Raw genomic sequence first — 25,003 nt, forward strand, 5'->3', positions numbered from 1 at the left:
CCACTAAGCTACAGCCCAACATACATAATTTCTTATTTTTATACTAATCAAATAAAACATCCCATTTTGTAGTGGAAAACATTGACGCCAAGAGAGGTTCAACTTGCCCTAGATTACTTGACTAATAATTGCTAGGAGCAGACTTCAAACTTGGGAGTGTATGACCTCTAACTAAGACTTTTCTGCTTTTATTTCAACTTGCTGTCTTCCTATTGCTATAGTCATCAAGATTTATATTCAGTTTACTTTCCTTATTTTCTAAAATTGCACAGAAACAACCTCTACGCATCCTCAGAAATTGAAATATTGACAAGAGCAAAGCATGCCCCAAGATTGAAATGGAAATAGTCTTTACAAAGCAGACAACCTAAACAAAGGGTTATAGACTAGAGAAAAACATTTTGACTCTTTCCCTGTGAAGAATTCAGAATGCTGAGAGCACATGAAATAAAAAATATTTACCAAGGAAACTTAGGGGAAATCTGCCTTGCAGAGTAGGTAAGTAATAAATATTTGTTGGTTTTATTTGAAGGAAATTTTTAAATTTTTTTGGTTAATCTCTCCTAAGAATTCTATTTCTACAAAGAGTTGATTTATTTTTGCTGTGCTAACAATTTGGTAAAGGTTTCTGTGATGCCTTTCCTCCCAATGAACTTAATGCAAATATGACGTCTTAAATTTATCTGACATTTTCCATCTCATTATTAATCCACAGATTTACAACTGCAATTTCAAAAAAAGTAATAATTTTATGATTCTGTCCTAGTTAGGTATTGAAAATAGATTCCATTGGCAATATAGCATAAGATTGCCTTGTGTGGTTTTTGGAGAATTTAGAGGGTTTTTTTTTTTGTATGTTAACCTAATTATATCATTTATATGAATGACTTCAAAAGAGGAAAAGAAATGATTCATATTAATTTTTTTAGAAAAGGACAACTTTACATATACAATCTGCATTTGAGTGAATAAGATGTACTACAAAAGATATTAGAAATAAGCATACAATATCAAATAAATGGATGCATTATATATTACTGTATTTTGTTCCCTATTATTTTATATAGTAATATATGCAATGCATCCATTTATTTGATATATCTGATTATTTAATGCATAGTAGTGTGTATATATAATGTGTACATATATATCCTTACATACATATAACACACACACACACATATATATAATGTCTATTCTTGCTATTGTGTGTCTATATCTTTTTATTTTAAACAAATGAGGCATGAAGGATATTCACTGAAATGTTAATGTAGTACCCTGAAGTGGCAGGATTCCAGATCATTTTTATTTTTTCTTTATTCTTTTCTAAGTTATTTGGAATTTTTACAAGGAATGAATGTATTTTTACAAAAATAATAGCTTTTCCAAAAATAAAAACAAGACATTATGGAACCAAATAAACAATTGTACTCCAAACTCTACCTCAGTCAAATAAGAAGCATACATGGAATAAACTATGTGACCAATGCATAGATACCATGTTGCTTTCCCAACTCCAACTCTTTCTTCATGAATCCCACAGATAGTTCAATAGCAACTTGCACTCATGTCTTCCCAAAGCATCATTCTTAATTTTCATAGAAACAAAAGTTGACTTTTTGTTTTCATAATTAGTTAATGTAATATTCAGTCCAATTATAATAATTACATTAATAAGTCTAAGAGGTTGGTAAGAAATAAGTAACTCAACTAATGAGAGCAGAAATGAGTAGGTGGCTTAGATCAGGTTCCCAGAAAACAGATACTGAGATGGAATTTTGGAGATGAGTTCACTGATAATTGTCAGGAAAAGCATCAAAAAGGAAGAATAGAAAGCCCAGAATTGGGCAGAGGGAAAATGTAGTGCAGTAACAATGGAGGTCCCCATCATTCCCAAGAAGGGTTCTAGAGCTGAGATGACTCTTTAAGGTTGTACCAAAACAATGCAAGGACTATTAAGGTCCTATGTCTACTGACTGGTCATTGGATGTGGGCTGTCCCTGGGGCAGGAGTGTAACTTGAGCAAGGAAACTTCCTTTTCCCAAGACCAATTCCTGGAGAGGAATCCAACAGTGAGCCTTTCAACACTTCCAGGAGCTCATGGGATGGGAGTCTGAGTCCAGGGGACTGACAAGGGTAGTACCCATAGCAACCACAATAGTCCATGCTCACACTAATTGAATCCACTTGCTTCATATAATATAAATACCCTATGTAGAGATGCCTCCCCCAGAATTCTGATTGATCTCATTTCCCGAAAACTTTATAAGAGGAAGGTTAGTGGAATAAATGATATCTGCCACCATTGCAGCTCATCTCAAGGTCACATCTGTTATTCATTGTCTGTTCTCTACTCCTCAATCTAGATTTCCTTCACCCTCAGTCAACACCTTGGCTACTCCAGTTGACTGATATCTTGTGGCAACCCACACTCTCATTCCAGAATGGCTGGATCTTTGTCACCATGTCCTTCCTGATCATGATACTTACAGTCTATCAAAATGAACAGAGAAATGCTAAAGAAAAAAAATTCAATGACACTTGCTAAAGCAAGATAAGACTAACTTTATCCTGGAATTTCATAATAGGTATAGGGACCTATCATGATTTTGCAGCCTGGGAGAGAGATTGGGTTCAACTCCCAATACCATAGGAGCAAGTGGAAATTTAAGGCTAAGGATCAGGGTAGGTGTCAGTGGATTTAAAAGAAAATTGCTAAGGGGAAATTCTGGCTGAACTGACCTAACAAGATTCTTGCTGAAGACAGGCCAGATTGATTAGATGGTCAACTTGGAGATAATGAGGGAGATGGGTTCTTGCTAAACTGAGTTATCAGGATTCTTTGTTAAAACTGGAATTTATAAGGAAGTGCAGAGATGGGTCTAGGAAAAGTTTCAGGAAACTGATTGAAGTTTGGCCAAGCAAAGAATCTTTGCTTCTGTGGATCTCTTGGGTGTAAAAATGACTGTTTCCTGTCTCAGCTATGAAAAATAAATGCTGTTTCCTTCTGATGAGTAAGTTCAATTACTCTTCAGTAGGTTGATTCTTTTGTTGTCTACTAATCTATTAACTTAAGGAGCCCTAAGTGACTGGACAATATCCATAACTGGAAATTTACTGACTGATAACAATCCACTTAATGGAAGCTTTGAGTCACCTTTGAGAACCAAAACCTCCAGACACACAGTCTGTCACTGCAGGGATAACAAGTGGGTTGTTGCAGTGTTGCATACAGTAGTATATCTGGTCATTAATTTGGGGTGCATGCTGGAATGTGGAGTCCCCTCTTCACAGAATATCATGTGCAAGCTGACCCATAGCTTCCCCTTCAAAAGGCCATTTATTATTCTCTTCTGGATGATGTGGCTTATGAGAGGACCAGTAAATTAGGTCTTTTTCTGAAAGGATGTACAGAGTCTTGGTTGGTTATTTGAAGCTCAGATACTGGCTCTGGCTGAGGCCCATTGGTGAGAAAGTCAATACATGTCCAGAATAGATCTGATTCCATTAAAGATAAATCAACTTGGCAACGACTGTCTGAATGATGTTCTTCAGGGATGATGCTGTATTAGGAACTCACCTTGGATCTCTTTGTTTGGGAGGTTAGACTTTGGCCTTGGTAAATGGAAACCCAGGGTGTGGGGTTTATGCAGAGTTTCCTTTGCTGCCATCATAGTCATTCAGTTCCTTGAAGGCAATGTGCCACCACTGGCCTGGGTGGCTGATTGATGGGCTGCCTAACATTGACTGACCAGGTCATTTTGTCTACCTGGTCATCTTGTGCCTCCTCCACAGTGGATACTTTCTGGTGGGTATGAACATGTCATACAAAGATATTCACACTTCATACCCCATCCAACAGGCTTGCCCATGTACCTCTCCCCCAGACTTCCTCCTTTCTTATTTTTTAAACTGTCTTCTTCCAAACCCCTGACTTCCCAGCTAAACCACTGCCCATGGGTTTAATGTCTATTTTTATCTTCAGCCCTCTTACACAAAGTCAATAACCAGGAGCACTAACTGAAGTGAATGTTTCCATTCACTACTATCTTTTAGGATTGCCCCTAATTTAGGTTTAACCCAAATTTTAACTATTCTTTTCTGCAAAAGATACTCCTGAGTAAAGAGACAAGTCATAGACTGCAGAAAATACTTGCATATTACATATCTGACATATAAAAAATGAATAAAGAAATTTGAAAATTTGACAGTAAGAAAATAACTCTAAACAAAAATGGAAAATTTTTAATAGACACTTTGCCAAAAAGGATATTCACATGGCAAGCAAATACACAAAAATTTGATCAATGTCATTTGTCCTTAGAGAAATGCAAACTTAAATCACAGAGAGACACCACTATATACCTATTAGAATGACTCTAGAATGACTTCTTGATGATGTAAAAACAAAACATTGGAAATACAAGGTGGTTCAGGCATTTTGGAAAACAGGTTGGCAGTTTCTTATAAAGTTAAACAATACACTTAACCATTGGCCCAACAATCTCACTCAGATATTTTATTAATGATCACCCTGAATTGGAAGCAACCTCAAAGTCCTTCAGTTAGTGAATAAGCAAACTGTAATTATCCACACAATACAGAACTACTCAGCAATTTAAAAATGAACCACTGATACAAATAAGTAATGGGATAATATCAAATGCATTTATATTCTGTGAGATCAATTCAGATTCAGAAGGTTAGGTACCCCACGATTGCATTTATATGATAATTTGGAAGAGACTTTCAAATCAGTGGTTGCCAAGGGCCCAGGGTGGAGAGTGTGTGTGTGTGTGTGTGGGGGGGGGGGGGGTATGGAGTAATTCTGCATCTTGATTTTGGTGGTGATAGCATAAGTCAATGCATTTGTCAAAACTAACATAACAATACAAAAAATAATTTCATTACGTGTAATTAATTTTTAAAAACTAGAGATTTCCAGTTTTAAAACAGCTGATGCATTTACTGGCAGCAATCAACTATTTGATCTTACCTGAAAACTAGTATCTTTAAATCTGTAGCCATATAACATAGACCATCTGTTTTAAAATGACTTTCTTATGATGACACTTTAAAAAATTGGTATGTCTAGAAATGTATACTTGACCTCAAAGGGCCCAAATGCTTAATAATATTTCTTTCCCTTCATATTTGGTATATAAATCTAAATGACAGGCATTAAAAAAAAGTTTCATTCCTTTGTAAAACCATTCAACTATGCACCAGTATTCACCAGTCTACCCAGTATTCATCTGGGGGCGACACAGCTAGCACCCTTCTTGCAAAGCTTCCATGTCTTTCTGAGCTCCTGTCCCCCAAGGAGGAGTATGTATCTGTTTGGAGGGGATCGCACACCACTCCAAATGCTCCTTACAGACCAGTGAACTCCAGGACCCCTCCTTCATCCTGGGAAGTGTTCTGCTCAAGGCCCAAATAGGTTTATAGAGGTGATGGTATCACCTTCAAAGTATATTAGTCCTAGTGACCAGAATGGCCTTGTACAAAGGGCAACCCTTGCCAGTTGCCCCCCTTCCCCAGCTATTCAAAATATTTTGTTTTTCAGACTTGGAGCAGGAGTAGGAATTGAGTCTCTTCTTCAAATGAAGAAAATTCCCTCATCTACTGGATGTTCATAATCCTTCAGAGAGAATCATCCTCAGCAACTTCTGATACCAAAAATATACAAATAATAGAGTGAACAATGTTTCCCTTTCACTCAGCTGTTCGTTAAATGCTTAGTAGCAGAAGCTTCGAAACATAAAAACTGCGACCGGTATCTAAGTTCTCCAGCTCTTAAGGTGTTGCAGGCTGATCCCCCAGGTAACCCCTTCCCAGGGATCTCTTTGGGCCGGCCATCCCGCCACCGAGCTCCGGCCACCAGGGGGCGCTGCGGCCCTCTCTCCCGGGAGTGGCCGAGCCAGCCCGGTGGGTGTTTCTCTCTCCCTCTCGCGCTCTCTCCTCCCGGCCTCACATCCGGGTCTGGAACGCGGCCGCCGCTGTCAGTGTTGGTGCGGGCGCGTTGGGGCCGGGCCGGGGCGCAGTAAATGGCGGCGGAGGGAGGCGGAGCGGCGGCCACGCTCAGCCCAGAGCCCCCGAAACTTTAGACGCGAAGCCCCACAACTTTCCGGGAAGTGCTGCCGCTCCGGGGGCGTGGACGGAAGGGAAAGCCGAGGCGGGAAGTCTGGGGGAAGCGGCTGGGAGCGGGGAACCTCGAACCCGCGGCGGGGGCGGTGGCGGAGTCCGCCAGTGCCTCGCGCCGCCGCGGCCCCCGCCTCCTTCTCCGCGCCTTCGCGGCGGCTGGAGCCGGAGCCGCGCGCCGTGCCTAGCCCGGGACTGCGCCGGGCCTCGCAGGCGGCGGCGCGCGGAGCCCAGCCGAGCCCCCTCCTCGCGACCTCCGGGCCCTGTTGCTCGGGCGCAGCCGGCGCGCCTGAGGCCGGGGCTGAAGCTCCGGGCGGCTGCGGGGCCCGAGGAGGAGGCCGGGCCGCGCGGCCACGCGCAGACCCGCTGGCCCAGGGTCGTGGGGCCGGGCCCCGGGTGTTGCATGCGGGGCGGGGCGGGGCGGCCGCGAGCCGGAGGCGAAGATGGAAGGCTTAACGCTGAGCGATGCGGAGCAGAAATATTACTCGGATCTCTTCTCCTACTGCGACATTGAGAGCACCAAGAAGGTGGTAGTCAACGGGCGGGTGCTGGAGCTGTTCCGGGCCGCGCAGTTGCCCAACGACGTGGTCCTCCAGGTAACGCCGCGCCCCGGGGTGGGCCGGCCGCCGAGGGTAGCTTCCCCGCGGCTCGGGCCTCCAGCCTCCCTCCTCCGGGAGTGGGAGTGGGAGTGGGCGCCGTTTCCAGAAGGGCTGGTGGTGCGCAGGTTCCCCCAGCTTTCCAGCTGTGGGCAGGGGCCGCAGGTGCCCGGGAGGCGCGAGTCGCGCTGCGGCCGAGGGGGAGGGGTCGTTCCTAATTAGAAGAAACTCCTGTGATGGAGGTAATGGTCTGAGGAACCCTAACTCCTCATCCCTTGACCGCGCCTGATCTTTGTTTTCCAAGCACTGGAAGAACACTTACCATGAAGAATCTTGGGTTCTTAACGTGTTTGAATCCTAGATTCTGGTTCATGCATAGCTCTAAGGATCCTGCAGAGAGTAGCAAGGTTGCCAATGTAGGCGAAATGTTATTTTAATTCTTGAATTAACCAAGCCAACCTCATAGCGTGATTTTTGTAGATTGAAAAATGGAAAAAGCAGTTTTTAAGAGGAGACAATTCTTAGGGAAATTAAGAAATTCGAACTTTTAGCTAATGGTTTACAAGTAGATTTTTAAAAACTTGTAATTGCTCATAGAACGTGTGACTGATGTAAACTGGACAGTTTTCCTGTGAATATTGGATTATATGTGGTGAAACTTGTGGATTTAGGTTGGGAGGTAAGTATTAAGCAGCTTGAAGTGAAATGGGCATATTTTTCTCAATCTGTAGCCTTATAGGTAAGCAGGGTAAGTTTAAGACTTCTTTGTCATAATCTGTTTTTAAAGCAGAAGGCTTCCTAGAAGTTCTTATCTATTGTATGTGATGAGCATCAACGTTACTCTGTTTAATGATTCATAGCTGCTAGTAAGAGTCTAACTGCACGTCAGGAACAGGTTTTAAGTTTTCATCAACACCTCAGTTATCCAGATCTCCCGAACTCAAAGCCAAACACATAGGTGTAATGCAGTGGACTGCAGAGGACTGAGCCAGTAGTTTTGAGGCCTGGGTCTTTGACTCCACCTCCTGTCATGTAACATTGTGACTTTGGGTCAGGCATTTTCCCTCTTCAGGCATGAGTACTGTGTGTTCATTTGTAGAATAAAAGTCACTTGTCTTCTAATAAAAATTATGGGAAATATAAAAATGTCCACATGTACACCTCTGGTTTAGAAGTTACCTGTGCATTAACTATGACTAAGTTGAATGAGTTTGATTTTTTTGCATACTCTTGTATGTTTTATATTGAATGTTTTAAAACCTGGGGAGAAAAAGTTGAGTTTGTTAGGTACTAATGAAGAACAGGTTGGAGACCTAAATTCATGCTGTTGAAGAGACAAATGGTAAATATTTAGTCTTCATTGGCCAGATATAGTCTCTTCTACTATTTTTTTTTTTTTTTCTTTTTTGACTCTTTAAAAATGTGAAAACCATTTTTAGCTCAGGAACTTAACAAAACCGGGTTTATAGTGTGCTGACCTTGCTAAGGAATGGTGGTAGTGTGGACAACTGCACTTTCTAGTAGATTTGAAATAGGACTTAAAGAGGTCTGGTTAAAACATGCTCGCTAATGATTCTGCTCTTTTTGTGGAACAAAACATACTTTCAGGTTAGTCAGGGACTAAAATAAAGGAGAAACCTCCCATGTTCTATTTTGGTTTATATCTTTGGGGCAAGAAGAGTTGAAATAAATTGACTTTTCATCTTTTTAATGATGCACAAGACTTGATATTAAATATATTACTCAGAACAGACAAATTAGCATCAGTATATATTTAGTCTAATCCGAGTTGTGCTTATGAAATATATTTAGTCTAATCCGAGTTATGTTTTGCCCAATTTTATTAATATTTAAAAGTAAATTTCTGTCTTTTTGTATAGCTTTATTATTTAGGAGTCAGTGACACATTGGAAGCTATAGGAATTCCCTGAAGAAGGACTCTTACAGTAATATGTACAGATTAAGCATCTGATTTGAAAAATCCAAAGGATTCAAAACTTTTGGGGGGCCAATATGATACCACAAGTGGAAAATTCCATACCCCAAAATTTTGTTTCCTGCATCAAATTATTAAAAATATTGTATAAAATTACACTCAGGCTATATGAATATGGTATATATTAAACAAATGAATTTGATTTTAGACTTGGGTCCCATCCCCAAGATGTTATGTATATGCAAATATTCCAAAATATGGGGGAAAAAATGAAACCTAAAACATATCTGCTCCTAGGCATGGTGGATAAAGGATAATACACCTGTACTAAATAACAATCTGGGTATTTTGAAGGAAATTTACTTAAAAATTGGCCTAAGACATATAAATGTTAGATAAAAGGAAAATAAGAGCCCTATTTTTGTTAAGGGAGTTGGGATTTTCTAAAAAGTCCTCCATTGTTTTCCAAGTAAGAATCATTTGGAGCAACTCACATACTGAGTTCTGTACTCAGCAGGACTAACCCGAAGAATAAGAAGCTCATCCTTAATTGTAGAAATAGTCACATGTAACGGAAAGTAGAATGCGAATTTCATAAGAGAGGTGCAAAGTATTCTGTAAACACAGAGGAGGTATGACCAGAAAAGAAAAGGGCTTTAAGTTGGGGTGAGAGAGGGATAAATAGAATGAAGAGGGCTTCCAGGCAGAGAAAAAAGGACCAAAGCTGTACCATGGCCCTTTCCAAGGACAAGTAGATAGGCAAGTTTTCAAGATGATGGGACTTAGAGGCCATATTACAAAAGACAGAAAAACAGGCAGGAGACTTCCTACATATTTCAGTAGGCAGTGGAAACGCATTGAAAGTTTTTGAGGGTGGGGAATGAGGCTGTTGAGGGGTCTGGAATGGATGCTTATTAATGGCAACCAAACCAGAGTAACAATAGCAGTGGAATAGAAAAGGAGGAACTGGTTGAAGGACTGCTGGGTAGCCATTATATGAAGCATCTTATGGAATAATGTTTAATTTTTAGGCCAGATTATCAGTACTGTGGGGGGAGCTTTGAACTAATTAACAAAGGTAGTAGATTTAAGAGAAAAGACTCAAAAACAGTATTTTATGGGGCCTCTGGCAGTGCCACAGTAGTTAGGGGAAAGCAAGTGGAGGGTGATAAATGTGTGGACTGATTTTTGTATCAGATATGAAGTAATGAGGAGCTGGGCCAGTGGCACTCAAACATGGAGCCAGGGGGTCATAGTGATTTTTGCCCTCAGCCAAGATTGGGTATTTGGCAATGTCTACAGACATTTATGGTTATTGTAACTGGAGAGGGGGAAGGCAGGGTTCTACTATTGGCATGTAGTTGGTAGAGGTCATAACTTCTAAATATCCTACAAGGCACAGGACAACGCCCCATAACAAGAATTATTTGGCCCAAATGCCCATATTGGTGAGATTGAGAAACCCTGACCTGGATTCTGGTGGTAGCAGTGGGACAGAAAATGAGGCTACAGATACAATAGTGATTATAAAGGTAAACCGATAGGTCTGGGTTGCCTGGCATTATTTAGGTGGGAGAAGAATGGAACAAGAATTACTCATTGTTGAATACCACTCACAATTAGAAAAGGGCAGGAAGAAGGCCTGATTTTTTTAAAAAGAGATAATGATGAATTTGATTTCAGGCATTTTGAAGTGGTGATGTAAATCTCCAGAGATAATTGGAAAGGAAATTTGTCTATGATGAAGTTTGTTCTTACAGTGAGTTCACATTTGGGGTCTCTTCCTCTGTCTTCCTCAACTAAGGGTTGGGGATAGGAGCTGGACAGTGTTTAATCCAGTGGACATGCACACACCCACTTCAGGGCCTTGATTGATCCAGTAGTTCTTAGTATTGTTAATAAGTGTCATGAGAGAGGGCTGAGTCATCTGAAGGAATGAGTGTAGAAAACAAAGAACAGAGGGCCAGAGCTGAGGGAGGAGAGAGCTGGCATTTATTGAGTACCTAGTGAGTTCCATTTACCAAGCAAATCATTTTCATACTCATTTGATCCTTGGCAACAACCCTGTGAAGTGGGTATTCTAGTTTATTAACCAGAAACTTGATAGGCAGAGAAGTTAAATAACTTGTTTATTAGTATCATCTCTCCTTTACCATTATTCCTTGTTACCTCCTAGCTCTTTTTTCCCTTCACTGTTAATGTGATTCAGAGGCAGGGTGAGGAATAAAATTCAGTCAGATTCTGATTTGCCCATGCTTTTTATGAAGAGTAGGGATTTTATTTGGTTTTGAGTTATATGTGGATTTCCTCTTTTGCATAGTAAGGAGTTTAATGTATGAAGATGTCTTGTAACAACCACTTCAAAGAAAGGGAGTTTCTTGTTATTATCCTGGGCACACACAGAGACACAATTTTATATTATAGCTGTCAGATATCTTAAGGTATGTTCATTACACTTGTTTTGGAATATCAGTGTAAAACCTATTTTGGATTGAAGGGTTAGATTTTGAAGACAATGTCAGTAGACAAAGTGAAGGAATTAGCACTTTGTAAAATTGTGCTCCACGCCACAGAGCTGAAAGAGAGAGAGGGAGAAAAATCTGGCTCACAGGATTTAATCATAAGGAATTTTAGTGTGTGCTGAGCAAGAAAATATTTAGTGTCGTGTCTTAAAAACAACTTTTCCAGAATTAATTTACTTTTTAAAGATTAATAAAGGTGTATTATTTGCCATCTTAATCAGTATGTTTTCTTAGCTTTCACTTTAAAAAAAAAATCTCTATTTTGGGAAATATCTTAAAACATACAAACTTCAAGAGCTGGGGATATAGCTCAGTTGGTAGAGTGCTTGCCTTGCAAGCACAAGGCCCTGGGTTCAATCCCGCGCACTGCTAAAAAAAAAAAAAAAAGAAAAAAAAAAATACAGACTTTGAATACCTTAAAACTTGATAAAAGTTTCTAGTACTGAAAAAAAAAAATACAGACTTTGAATACCTTAAAACTTGATAAAAGTTTCTAGTACTGACTGTACTTTCATTGAAGTTTGTAAGCAGTGTACTCTTAATGAAGCTGAAACTCTTTAGATCACTTGTGTTAAGCAAATATGGTAACATATTTGGATAATGTACATAAATTTAATGGAGGAAGGCAACAAAAATAAAATATATGCTATTTGTTTTTCCTAAAAATTGTTCAAGTTTATAAGATCTGTTCATTAGTGATAGGTCTAAAAATAGGGAAGCACAGTCTCATTTATGCATTGAAAGTTATAAACTTAATAACAATGTCAGATGTGTTACTCTGAAGTAGTAGGTTTTTTAATTTGTAATTTCTAAATCACTGAAATACTTATAACAAACTTCAAAAATAAAATTACCTTAATCAGACATTTTCTTGTATATAGCTGAAAAACATGTTGAGAAAGAAGTCACAGTTAATGTCTTTATGTAGTGTCATTAAAAAAATTTTTTTGTTGTTGTTGATGGACATAGTACCCTCATATTATTTATTTTTTTAATGTGGTGCTGAGGATAGAACCCAGGGCCTCACACACGCAAAGCAAGCGCTCTAACACTGAACCACAACCCCAGCCCGGCAGTGTCATTTTTACTTTTGAATTTCTCTTTCCTTTAGCTTCATATCATGCTAGTTTTAATTCATATGTCCTTTCTCCTTCACTTAATAGCCCAGAGTTAAAGTTTTAACTTTAAAGTTTAGTGTTTAGCACATGAAATGATTGGATTGAATTTTTGTGATTTCTGACTCAAATGAATGTTATTGTGTAGGGGTGGTTATTCTATTCATACACACCCTAAGAAAGTGGCACAGATTTGTGATTTGTTGCTTCGTTATTTTAACATTCCATTTGGTTTCTTCATATCTTTTTGAAGGACTTAAAGAGGAGAGTCTAATCCTAAAATTTTGCAGTGACTATATTATAAGAGGAGACTGATGGGAAGGGTCCTAAGCCCTTGGTGTGTAATTCTTCAAAGTATCTAGCTAGCAAGAATTTGAAATCCGTGATAGAACTTGGCATTTCTGATACTTTTCTTCTTATAGTTTTCATTTTTTGTAGCCTTTCCACATCTGTCGTTCAGCTCTTCCCCCTTTACCTCAAATAAGCCATTTGTCTCATGGAAGTTACACCATACACCACATTTATTTGATTGAGGGTTAGTAAATTATAGAACTTAGGCTTTTAAAAAATAATACATCTCAGTTTTGTTTCAAAAATGGACTGTATGTTGAATTGGAAGTCTAATTTGTTAAATGTTAAAGCCAAAATTTATTAATCTGTATCGTTTTGGGTTGTTGATTCCTTTGAGATTCTGTTGCACATACTGAACATCTGCTTGTAAAACATAATTGCACAAAATTTTGCATATAATTTGAGGTTGTCAGCCTTCCCCTAACCTAGTCAAGCTTATCTCATTGATCTCTACATTAATTTTAAGATAGAACAACTGGACCTGCGAAATGCTGAAGATAGATCTTTCTTAAATCAGTGTTTGTGATCACTATCTATATTCAGGGTATATATGCAGTTTTGAGAGATATCTGTGCTGCCCTTTTGGATTATAACTGTGCTAATGTTAAAAAGGAAAAAATCTTTGGGTAAGGAGGCAGGGGGGACCTACTGTGTTCAAGGAAAGGCCTCTCAGATGAGGCGTGGACAAGGAGATGGGTGGGAGAATGAGATGTTTCATATAGAGAAAAACCAAATGTGAAGGACCTGAAGCTGTGAAGAGCTTAATGTTTTTAAGGAAATGAAAAGTTGGAGCATTAGGATGTGAAGGGAGAATGACAAGGACTGCATAATGCAGGGAGTTTGGATTTTAATGGAATTGTATAAAAATTTTTATTCAGGGAAGTAGCATTATTGGATTATATTTTTAAAAAGATCACTCTGACTACTATATAAACAAAGAATGCTGGGGCAAGTAGAAACAAATAAGCCAGTGGATATGCAGGAACCTGCAGGTAATATAGAAATGGCTTAAATTAGTATGGTAGCAGTTGGATGGAGAGGAGAGGGTATATTGGGAATTACTTGAGGTGACAGAAATAGTAAGGCATGGTAATGGATTACATATGGAATTTAAGGGAGAAGAGCTCAAGGATGCTGTTGGAAGTTGCTGTTTTGAATGGTTAGGAAAGAAATAGGTGTTTGGAGATTTTATGTTTTATTTTGGTAGATGGATGATGGTGAATTCAGGAATTACCTTTTGTCCATTTTAAGTTTAAAAAAGCTTGTGAGATTGTCAAGTAAGCCTTTATCATGGAGAATCTACAAATTTCGAGGAGATATGTGGCTTGGAGATGTCCATTTGAGGATTTTCTGTGTGTTGGTGATTGTGTAAGCAATGGCAGTAGATGAAATCACCGAAAAAAAGACTGTAAAAAAAAGAAAGCATTGTTATGGTTTGGATGTGAGGTATCCCCCAAAAGCTCACATGTGAGACAATATAAGAAGGTTCAGAGGAGAAATGATCAGCTTGTAAGAGTCTTAACCTCATCAGCGATTTAATCCCCTGATAGGGATTAACCCAGTGGTAACTGAAGTGGCAGGGTGTGGCTGGAGGAGATTGGAATTGAGGTGTAGCTTTGGGGTATATATTTTGTATCCGGAGAGTGGAGACTCTGCTTCCCTCTGCCACACTCTTCTGCCATGATGTTCAGCCTCGCCTCAAGCCCTGAGGAATGGAGCCAGTTGTTGTGAGACTTCTCAAATGGTGAGCCCTCAAATAAACCCTTCCTTCTCTATAATTGTGCTGATCTGGTCTGTTAGTCACAGCACTGAGAAAAGCTGATTAAAACAAGGATTGTCTGTAAATGGGATCATGGAGAATACTGAATATTTCTCTTTTTTTGGTCAATTTTTTGAATTATTTCTTTTGTCTCAATTTCATTGATTTCAGCTCTGATTTTAATTATTTCCTGTCTTCTACTACTTTTGGTGGTGTTCTGTTCTTTTTCTAGGGCTTTGAGATGTAACTTTCAGTCATTTAGTTGTTGACTTTTTATTCTTTTCTTGAATGTGCTCCATGCAATGAATTTTCCTCTTAGTACTGCTTTCACAGTGTCCCAGCGATTTTGATGTGTTGTATCGTCATTCTCATTTACCTCTAAGAATTTTTTTATCTCCTCCCTGATGTTTTCTGTAATCCATGCTTCATTCACTAGCCTATTATTTAGTCTCCAGGTGTTGGAGTAATTTCTGTTTTTTATCTTGTCATTGATTTCTAGTTTCATTCCATTATGATCTGAGAACACTGAATATTTCTAAGTTGGGAAACTGGAAGGCCTCCTCTGAGAAGGAGACTAAGGACAAATAGAATGGTTTGAGGACAGTGGGAATGCCTAATGTAAATCATGTCATGGATGCCAAATGAAGCAAGTGTTTTAAAGGAGGGGACAGTCAATTGTATTGAGTTTGGCTGAGAGGTTAAGTTTTAGGCAGAAATGTGGCCATGGGATTTGGTAACCTAGAGGTCATTGATAAAAATAATAAATCAGTTTCATGGCCTGGATGCCAGATTTAAGTGATTTGAGGGATAAAATGGTGGCTGAGGAATTAGAGATGTGATGTGCAGATAGCTTTTTAAAGAAACTTACCTGTGAAAGAGAATAGATATAGATAGAGCACAAGCTGGAGGTGAATGAGGATGTAAAATAAATCTTTTTTTTTTTTACTTTATGAGAATAAGGAATACTGCTGCATGATTTTAGTTGTTAGGATTGATGAAAGGAGGAAGCAGTGCTTGAGAAAGCAAGGATAGTCAGGATCCTGACTGCACAGAGAGTCCTTTGATGGGAGGGGAACCATTTCCTCAGTTTTAACAGAGGGGAAGAAAAGAATATGGATTCAGAGGCAAATAGTTGTATAGATTTAGTTGGGGGAAGTAATTTGGATGTTTTGGGCTAATATATTCTGTTTTTTCTATTAACAGGCAGGTTTAACAATGTAGTAGTGATATGAAATCTTCAGATGATAGTAAAAAAAATTCACAATAGTACAAAAAAGATCAGAAATACTTAGTAAATTTAATAAGAAAAGCATCAAATTTTTAGTATGAAAAACTACAAATCATTACTTGGAAACTAAAGATTTAATAAATGAAGATAATCTGTGTTCATCAAATGTTAAGATGACAGTTCTTCCCATCTTAATCTGTAGATTCAACAAAATCCTAATAGATTTTCTGGTAGAAGTTGTTGACCCATCCTGAAATTGATAAGGAAATAAGGACCTAGAATAGTTGAAACAATTAAAAAAAAAAAAAAAAAAAAAAAAAACACAGGAAACTTGCCCTACCCTATTTAAAAATTGACTATAATGCTATAGTAATCAAGACAGTGTGATTGGCCTAAGGTTAATAAGCATGTAGATCAGTGGAACAAATTGAAAATTCGTAAATATGCCTGACATTTATCATCAGTTCATTTTTGAAAGTGCCAGAGCAGTTCAATGGAGAAAGGATAGCTCTCAACAAGTGGTTCTGGGACAATTGGATATCCATATGTTTTTAAAAAATGTATTTAAATGTGTTGTGCATACTTTATACGATACACAAAAGTTATCTCAAAATAGATCATGGACTTAATTGGGAAACATAAAATTATAAAACTGCTAGATGATAACAGGATAAAAGTCTTTGTGACCTTGAGTTAGGCTGAGGTCTTAAATATGACACTAAAAGCATGAGCCAAAAAGAAAAGAAAAAAAAAACTGACTAACTGGACTTCATAAATTTTTTTTCAAACTTTTGACACTTCAGAGGATACTTTAAAAAGTAAAAGACAAAACACAGAATGGGAAAAATTTGTATGTTACAAACATGATAAAGATCTTTAATCTAGAATATGTTTAAAAATTCTACTGGGTTTTAAAGGAAAAGCTGTTTAAAATGGGCAAAGTGGATATTTCACCAAAGAAGATGATGCGAATGTAAAATAAACTACAGTGCTATATGGTCACACACCCAATAGAATGGTTGTAATTTAAAAGACCTATAGTACCTACTATTGATATTGTGGAGAAACTGGAACCCCAACACTACTCTTGGAAATGTAAATGGTATAGCCATTGTGGAAAACACTTTGACCATTTCTTAAAAAGTGAAAATAACACATGCAAACAAATTTGTATGTAAATGTCTGTTAGCATTATTCACCATGGTTAAAAAAAAAAAAACTGGATAATCAAATGTTCATCAGGTGATGTTTTAATAATAAAACATGGCATGTCTATAGAATGGAATACTACTTTACAATAAAAAGAAACAAATTATTGATGTATGCTGCAACAAAGATGAATGTTTAAAACATGCTAAGTGACATAGGCTAGGCACAAAAGATTATCTATGATGTTGCTTTTATATGAAATGTTTGGAAAAGACAGATCTGTAGAGATAGCCAAACAGTGGTTACCTGAAGCCAGGATAGGAGAAAGTCTTGAGGGAAATATTTGGGGTGATAGAAAAATTCTTAAAATACATTGGTATGATGGTGCACAATGTTATAAATTTTTTTTAACTCAGTAGGTTGTTTATCATGATTGAATTTTATAGTGTATAAATTGTATCTAAAATCTGTAAATTTTAGCCAGGCATGGTGGCACTCGCCTGTAATCCCAGTGACTTGGGAAGCTGACACAGGAGGATCACGAGTTCAAAGCCATCCTCAACAACTCAGTGAGGCCCTGTCTCCAAATCAAATACAAAAAAGGGCTGGGAATGTGGCTGTGGTTAAGTGCCCCTAGGTTCAATCCCTGGTACCAAAACAAAAAGAAAGCTCTAATTTTTTAAAAAAATTATGAAATACCCATCTTGAAGAATGTGAAGTTTGAGTGTGATGAATGAAGGATGTTGTACTGTATAAATAATTGTAATTTTAAAACTGCAACATAATTTAATGTAATCTGGCATTTGGTAAGGGACTTATGTTTTGAAAGGATAAATTTTATGTGTGGAAGAGATTGTTATATGAAGATTCATTATAACTGAAATATATTCAGTTATATATTTAAATATATTAAATGAAGCACCTGTAATAATTCCAGTTAACATTTATTCATCTTTTTTGTGTACCAGGGACTATTCTGCATTTGTTATCTGTATAAACTTTTCTTTTTTTAAAAAAGACAATGTTGAAATGTTGCCCAGATTGAAACTTAGTGCCCAAATGATTTTCCTGCTTTAAGAGTAACTGAGACTGGGCATGTGGGCATATCCTGCTAACTTTTTCTTTCTTTCTTTCTTTCTTTCCCTCCCTCCCTCCCTCCCTTCCTTCCTTCCTTCCTTCCTTCCTTCCTTCCTAGTACTGGAGATTGAATTTGGGTTCTCTAAGCTACATCCCCAGCTTTTTTTATTTTTTATTTTGAGACGGTCTCTCACTAAGTTGCCAAGACTGACCTTGGACTTGTGATCCTCCTGCCTCCCTGGCTGTGGCTAATTTATTTTATAAAGTACATTGTTAGATTAAAAGGGGCTAAAAATAAGAATGAACTAAGATCAATTTCTGTCTACTGACTTTGGGTGTTAGGCTAAATTTATATACACTTTAGTTGAATGTGCCTCAAAAATAATTCGAATTTGAAATAATCATGTCTGAAAAGTAATAGTTTTAATGAAGTAGTAATTTCAATTCATAGGACTGTTTAGGATTGCTTTCTTCCATTGGAATGATTGCTGTCACTATCATGATTCTTTTGAAGGCTAAAAGCTTCTGTTGTTACTTAGAAGAACTGATTGATATCTCTGTATTTCTAAAGGATGGGTTTGAACTCGTAACTAGAGTTTGGGTCCAATCCTCTAAATTATTTGACATGCTCCTTTGGATAAAAATTGTTGTAAAGAGTACTGATCAAATAGTGATTATTTCTTCTTTTTGCCTATGTAGTATATGAAAAGTTGTATGTGAAAGTAGAAATGGCTGTGTCTTTGAAAAAAGAAATATCTAGAAATTTAGAGTATTAATGGTTTTTCCTTGATGTCTCATTGTGACTAGAATGATCAGGGCTCTACTATTTTGAATTTTATTGATATATTATTAATAGTTAGAAGAATTTATAGATTTTTCTTTTCTGGAGCACTTCATTATATTATACAGAAAAACATTTAATTAAATATTCTTCTAATTTTCTATGTCATTAAGCATGGAGTTTAGTCAAAATAGCATCATAGACTTTGGAATGAGACCGCTCCAGATTTGAATCTCCACCTGGTGCTTATAAACTTCTCTCTTTTTTTTTTTTTTTGGTACTGGAAATTGAACCCAGGGGTGCTTAACCACTGTGCCACATCTCCAACCCTTTTTTATATTTTCCTTAGAGATAGGGTCTCACTGAGTTGCTTAGGGCCTCACAGAGTTGCTGAGGCTTGCTTTGAACTTCCAGTCCTCTTGCCTCAGCCTCCTGAGTTGCTGGGATTACAGGTATGTGTCACTGCACCCACTTAAACTTCTCATTTTGAGCATGAGCATTTTACATATGCGTGTGTAACTTAACCTCTCTTAAGACTCTTTCTCCTCCTCTATAAACCAAAGATAATCCCAATTCTGAAGGTTTTATAGTACCAAACTGAAGTGTGTGAACAACTAGCATAGTGCCTGATGTTTAGAAGGCGATCAGATAGGTTTCATTTGCTCAAGTTCTTCTCTGCATGAAAAAACTAAAGTATCTTTGTTTTAATGATAAAAACACTTGTTTTCACACCCAGCTTTATGTCTTTTGTTGCATTAACTTAGGCTGCCCCAATCCTTTGATCCAGTCAGTAATACATTTTGTTTTCTTCCTTTTACTGTGTAATTAAGTTGAGGGTTTGTTCTTCTGAAGTCAAATTTACCACCAAAGACACATGTAAAGGATGATTTTTGAGGGTTTGAGCCTATAGAGTTTTCAGAATAGTGGTGCTATTAACAGAAATCAAGAAGTGGAGGGGAGGGGCTGGTTTTGTGGAGAGACAGCATGCTGAATTTTGAACATTCTGAGTGAGATGGCATATTCATTCCATTTGGGTGGCAAGGTTCGGTGGGCATTTGAAAGCATGAGAGAAGCATTTGGGTGGCTTTAGAAGCTTGTGCAAACTTGGTTCTGCAAATGAGGCCATTCACTAAAAAAAAAAAAAAAAAAAAAAGCAAAGGAATGCAGACTTCATTACTATTTGAAGTGTCCTGCATTTAGGCAATTAATTCAGCCAGTACCCTAGTGTATCCCTTGGAGCCTAGTGTTGAATTAATGAATGGTGTAACTATAGGATATTAAATTAAGAAAAAATATTTTTAGTATATGGAGAATAGGAATTTTCTAAAGCCATCTCTGAAGAAACAGTATAGCAGTACTACAAGGTAACTAACCCTCAAAGAATTCGTATACAGACCTTTAAGAATCTACCAATTCTTGAGTATCATAAAGAGTTACATTTTCTTATAAACAAAATAGGGAAACCAACTCCTGCCAGGCTTGTTAGAAGGATTAAATGAGATTCTCTGTCAAATGTGAAACACAAAGCTGCATTGAGATGCTGATGCCAGAGTATAGGCTAGACTACTCTACCTCCAAAGCTCAGTTCTCTAAATGCAATTACTAAGTGTCTAGGGTTTTAGGAGTCACTTACAAATAGCTAAAGCCTATTGTATGATTAATATTTATTATCCTACTTCCATCTCTTTGTTCTCCAACATATCTTTAAAGTACTCTATCAGAATCTTCTAATTTATTTTTAAAAATTAATTTGACTTTTACAAGTCACATTGAGGGGCTTATGTGGGTAGAGTAGCATTGTTGACCCTGCTTACAGAGTCTCTCAGAGCTGCTTTGAGTCCTGTTAGAATCTTAACAGTTAAAACAAGTCCTCTCTGTCCTGTCTTGCCTGAGCATGTCTTTAACACTTGTAGATAAATTTTTAAATAGTTCCTCTTGCTACATTTATTTGGATGCCACTGATTATTTTTAGTAGTTTGTGAAGTAAATTAATTTTATTAAAATGGACAATATTCAAAACTGAGACATGTAACTTTTCAGTGGGTTGTTAAATAGAATGCTTTGATTCATTAAAGCAAGGTTAATCTAGAGCTACTTTAGTAAATCTAATATTCATTCGTGTGACTTTTTTTGGGGTGGGGTGTTGAGGATTTAACCCAGGGCCTCAATGCAGACTCTGCATGTGCTCTACCACAGCTACACTCCCAGCCAATTTGACATTTTTGAGGGCCTGCGTAACTCCATAGAAGACTGAAACTTGGGAGAAAATTCCATAACATGATTTGGATATCCTTAGCGTGTAGATGGTAGTGTATGAATAAGATTAGCTAGGATGAATTTGTTGAGTGAAAGAAAGGAGAGAATGAGAAAGAGGCTGAGGCATTGGAGGGAAATGAACTGAGAAGCAAGTGAAGAGTGTCATGGAAAGAATAGCCTGTCACCAGATGCACACGCAGGTCAGTATTGAGCTTCATGGAGGTATACCAGTGAGAGATTGCTTCCTGACAGCCTTGCTTATTACTGCTTTAAAAATGTTTATTTATTTAGACTTTTGACCCAATTCCTGCTACATTTTTCATTTACATTCTCTATACCATTAACAGAGGTTTTATTGAAACTACTGTATTCTTTCTTGGGATCCAGAGCAAATTCTCATAGTACGTACATTTTTATATTCAGATACTTAAAAACCAACTCATTTTTCCTTAGTTCTTTGATTTCCTTAATAATTTTTATCCCAGGCATATTTATCTAATCTAAATCATTAAGTAACATCTGTGTGAGTGTTACTTTAGTGTTTTATTCATTTTTAAGTTCTGTGGCATTAAGTGCATTCACATTGTTATGCAACCATCACCAGCATCCATCTCCAGAACTCTTTTTATCTTCCAAAACTGAACTTGGTACCCGTTAAATAATAACTGCCTACTCTGTTCTTCCCCTAGTCCTTGGTAACTTCTTTTAAAAACTTTCATATAAAATAACTATGTTTTTGTTGTCATTGTTGTTGTTTGCTTATTTGATGTTCTATTGCTTAAACTTTTCCTTGGTCATTCCAACCCGATAACACTCCCTCCTCCTGTAATCTTCCAGCACCGTCCTATGTTTGCACTTGTATATATTTTGTACTTAGCATTCTCTACATGTATATGTTTTCCTTGATAGGTGGCAAACAACTGGAGGGCAAGTTTTAATTTAGCCTTGGTTTTTCCCCTCATGCACTTTGTTATAGGGCACCAAAAGCCTAGTAGACTATTTATTTGGTGCTTTAGGACTTCATTCCTTCAAATCAGATGGTGAGCATGCATACTAAAGACTTTACCTTAAGATATTGTTACCTCAAGCCTCTTTGCTTAATTTTATTTTTTTAAGATTATGGCCCACATTAGTATTAAACTCAAATGAGTTTCTCTGCCCTTGAGAGAGGGAGTTTCCAGTTGTTGAATTTGACAATGAGCTAGTAGAGGTAGATGAATGTAAAGAAGGAAACAGGTCAGCAGGGTTTCTCAATTTAGTTAACTCTATTGGAGGGAAAGTGAAGCATTCTCATAAAATGCATGGTGGGAGGGAGAGCATATCAAATCTGGCAGTCATGCCTACTCAGCCTTAAAAGCTTCTGCCAGTTCAACCCCACATCTCAAGTCTTGTTTCTGATTATTCTCCTAATGTGAACTTCGCGTTCCAACCCAGCAAATCTGTTTTCTTTTTCTCATACAGCTTACTTATTCTTTATCAGTTTCTTTTCATTGTGTTACTTTTTCATCCTCCATTCTCTCTCCCTACTTCCATGCTTATTCTTTCTTCTTCTTAAAAACAGTACTTAACTTTTTTAGACTTTGGAAATCCTGATTTGAACAACCCCAGTCTCACTTTGAGACTTACTTGCTTCCTATCCATCCTTTTAAGAGTTTTGCGTTGTGTTGTTTTTTATTCATTTATGCTGTTGCTTACTTATGCCATTGATTAGATGCTTCTCCAGTATATTTACCTCAACAATATTAGAATATTGTGAATAAAATTCGGATTTCTTTCATGAACTCATGATGTTGGTTGAGAGCAGCAAAAGCACATAGTAGATGTTTAGAAAACATTTGACAATTTCTTAGGGCAAGCCGGTTGCTCAGCCTTGCTCTGTCACTATACATTCAGACAGGAGTGGGATGAAAAATTAAGGGAATTGTGGGCTCCTCACCCAGGGAATCAAAAAGTGGGGGTAGTGAAGTTTTCAGCCTTGGATATTTCATTGCCTAGCACTGTGAGTACTCTTTCCCCTCCCCAATCAACATTCTGGGCATGAGGAAAGAAAGAGGCAGCAAGAACAAGAACAAACAGCACTGAATTCTCTAAGCTCTGACTTTGCTGGCAGACATTGCCAGTTCCTCCTCCTCCCTTACCAGAACTTCTTTTTTATTTATTTATTTATTTATTTGTTTATTTTTATTTATTTAACAGCAGAGTGACTATTAAAAGTTTTTAAGATAAATAAAACTACAAGTTTATTGAAAACCAAAAATATAAATTAGGGTAGAACCTGAATATATGGCACTGTAGCATATATTTTCATTCACAAAATGTAATGTAAACCACAACCTCTGCAGAGTTAGAGTGCTTGGCTTCAAGTGCAGAAACATAAATCAACTTTGAGATGAAGGTGCACTCTTACATGGTATCACAGGGATAGTACACTTCCTGGCATAGGCTATTTAGACTTGTGCCTTATGCCGTGTCAGAATTACATATTGTATTATTTGTTAAGTTTGGTGTAAGTTGGAATCTAGGATTCTATTATGTTTTCTGCTTGCCTTCAAAAAACTAATGATTTAATGGCTAGTGGAAGGGAGTTTATGATTAGTTTTCCTGTTTACTATGCACAATTTTGAACTCCTAGAGATAGAAATCTTTTATTTCTCTAGTTACATTTCCCTTTGAAATTTGATTCTGGAGTGAATCAAAACCTAAATTTTCTCACTAGCACCTAACAAATGGCAAAACCAGGAATTGTCATAGCTACTAATTGTATTGTATCATGCTTACTTTCTACAGAGTATTCTTTTGCTTCTGTTCTTGTTATTCATTTGACCCTGCATATCCGTCTGCCTTCCATATTTTTCTTTTTCCTTTTACTGCTGAATAACAAATGACCCAGATTTCTTCTCTTCTACCCTGTATCCTGCCTACTCTCTTTTCAGTACTGGTAATTTTTGTAACCCTCCCCCCTTTATTTAAAAGTATTTATAAAGTTCACTTTTATCCTGTTCACCAAATCCAGAGACTTTTTATTAGGTCTCACTTTGTTTTATCACTTTCCTGTCAGTCAACACTGGATAACATCTTGGTGGATATTATCTTTTTATTCTTCATCATGGTGTTGAAGTGTTCTGTCTTTTGCATGCTGATTGTCTTTATATTCTTTCTCTTACTCAAAATCAGCTTTGATGCCTCCTTCCTTATATTCAGCTTATAAAATCCTGAGATTCTTCAAAAAATCTCAGCTAATTATTATTTTCTTTTCTTGACATTGCTATTATCCTAGCTCTGACCACCTACAGTGGCCTCTTAAATCTTGAGAGCTTTTCTGTAGTTGCTAAAGAATAGATAAGTGACTTAAAAATTATGTGATAGTTTTCAGAAATGTTCAGGAAGATTATTAGCCTGGCATTTAGAACCCTCCCTAGCTAGTTCGTTTACTGCCTAGCCTTCCCCGCCCCACAGACACCCTCTCCCTCCCTGTTTGGATTGCCTACCTTGTTTTGACTTACCAAAAACCTGCCCTTTACTTGGGATCAGATCAGGCTCCTTTAAACATTTTTTCCCCCCTAACCCATATTAACCTTTCTCTGTTTGGTTCTTAGAGTAGTAAGTACTAACTGTATGGTACCTGTCATGAAACAGACATTGAGCTATTTGGTATTTAGATATATTTTCATTTTTCAACTGTGAGAAACCTGGAGCTCCAGAGAGGCTACATGCTCAACATGGGCTGGAATTCAAATCCACCTCCATCTAATGGCAAAACTTGTGCTAAAGACACTACACTTTGATGCTTAAAATTACAGTCATATGTCATGACTTTTTTTTTTTTTTTTTTAATAAGGTTGTGTGTGGTTTGCAGCTAGATAAGAAGATTTTTTGGGAATAGGGTTGTGTATTTGAACTTTTTGTGTGTTTCCTGGGACTCAGTAGGTATTTTGAGTATTGTATGTGAATAAAAAATTAAGGCAGCATTTTTTTTAGGCATTCCTATAGTGCTGCTAAGTTTAATAATTAGTTTATCTCTTTATGCTAGAGTGTTGGCTAAGATGTTTGGAATACAAGACAAACTATAGATGTGGGAGGCAGCAGAGTGGC

At 37.5% G+C, this 25,003-nt stretch overlaps 1 protein-coding gene across 11 annotated transcripts in view; it reads left to right on the top strand.

The window, feature by feature from the left end:
* Nucleotides 1-262: 262 nt before the first annotated feature.
* REPS1 (RALBP1 associated Eps domain containing 1) overlaps nt 263-25,003 on the top strand; it is a gene marked incomplete at its 5' end in the record, with an annotated part of 111,356 nt that continues 86,615 nt past the window's right edge. For 10 of the 11 annotated variants that reach the window (XM_079148046.1, XM_079148047.1, XM_079148038.1 and 7 more), the window contains one exon: nt 6,585-6,737. In XM_079148046.1, the coding sequence (XP_079004172.1) occupies nt 6,585-6,737 (153 nt within the window). Of the gene's footprint in view, nt 499-6,584; nt 6,738-25,003 lie in introns of those variants that run through there. The other variant, XM_079148045.1, reaches the window with a different exon arrangement.

The sequence above is a fragment of the Sciurus vulgaris genome, assembly GCF_902686455.1.
Source record: "Sciurus vulgaris genome assembly, chromosome: 7".
Taxonomy (NCBI): Eukaryota; Metazoa; Chordata; class Mammalia; order Rodentia; family Sciuridae; genus Sciurus; species Sciurus vulgaris.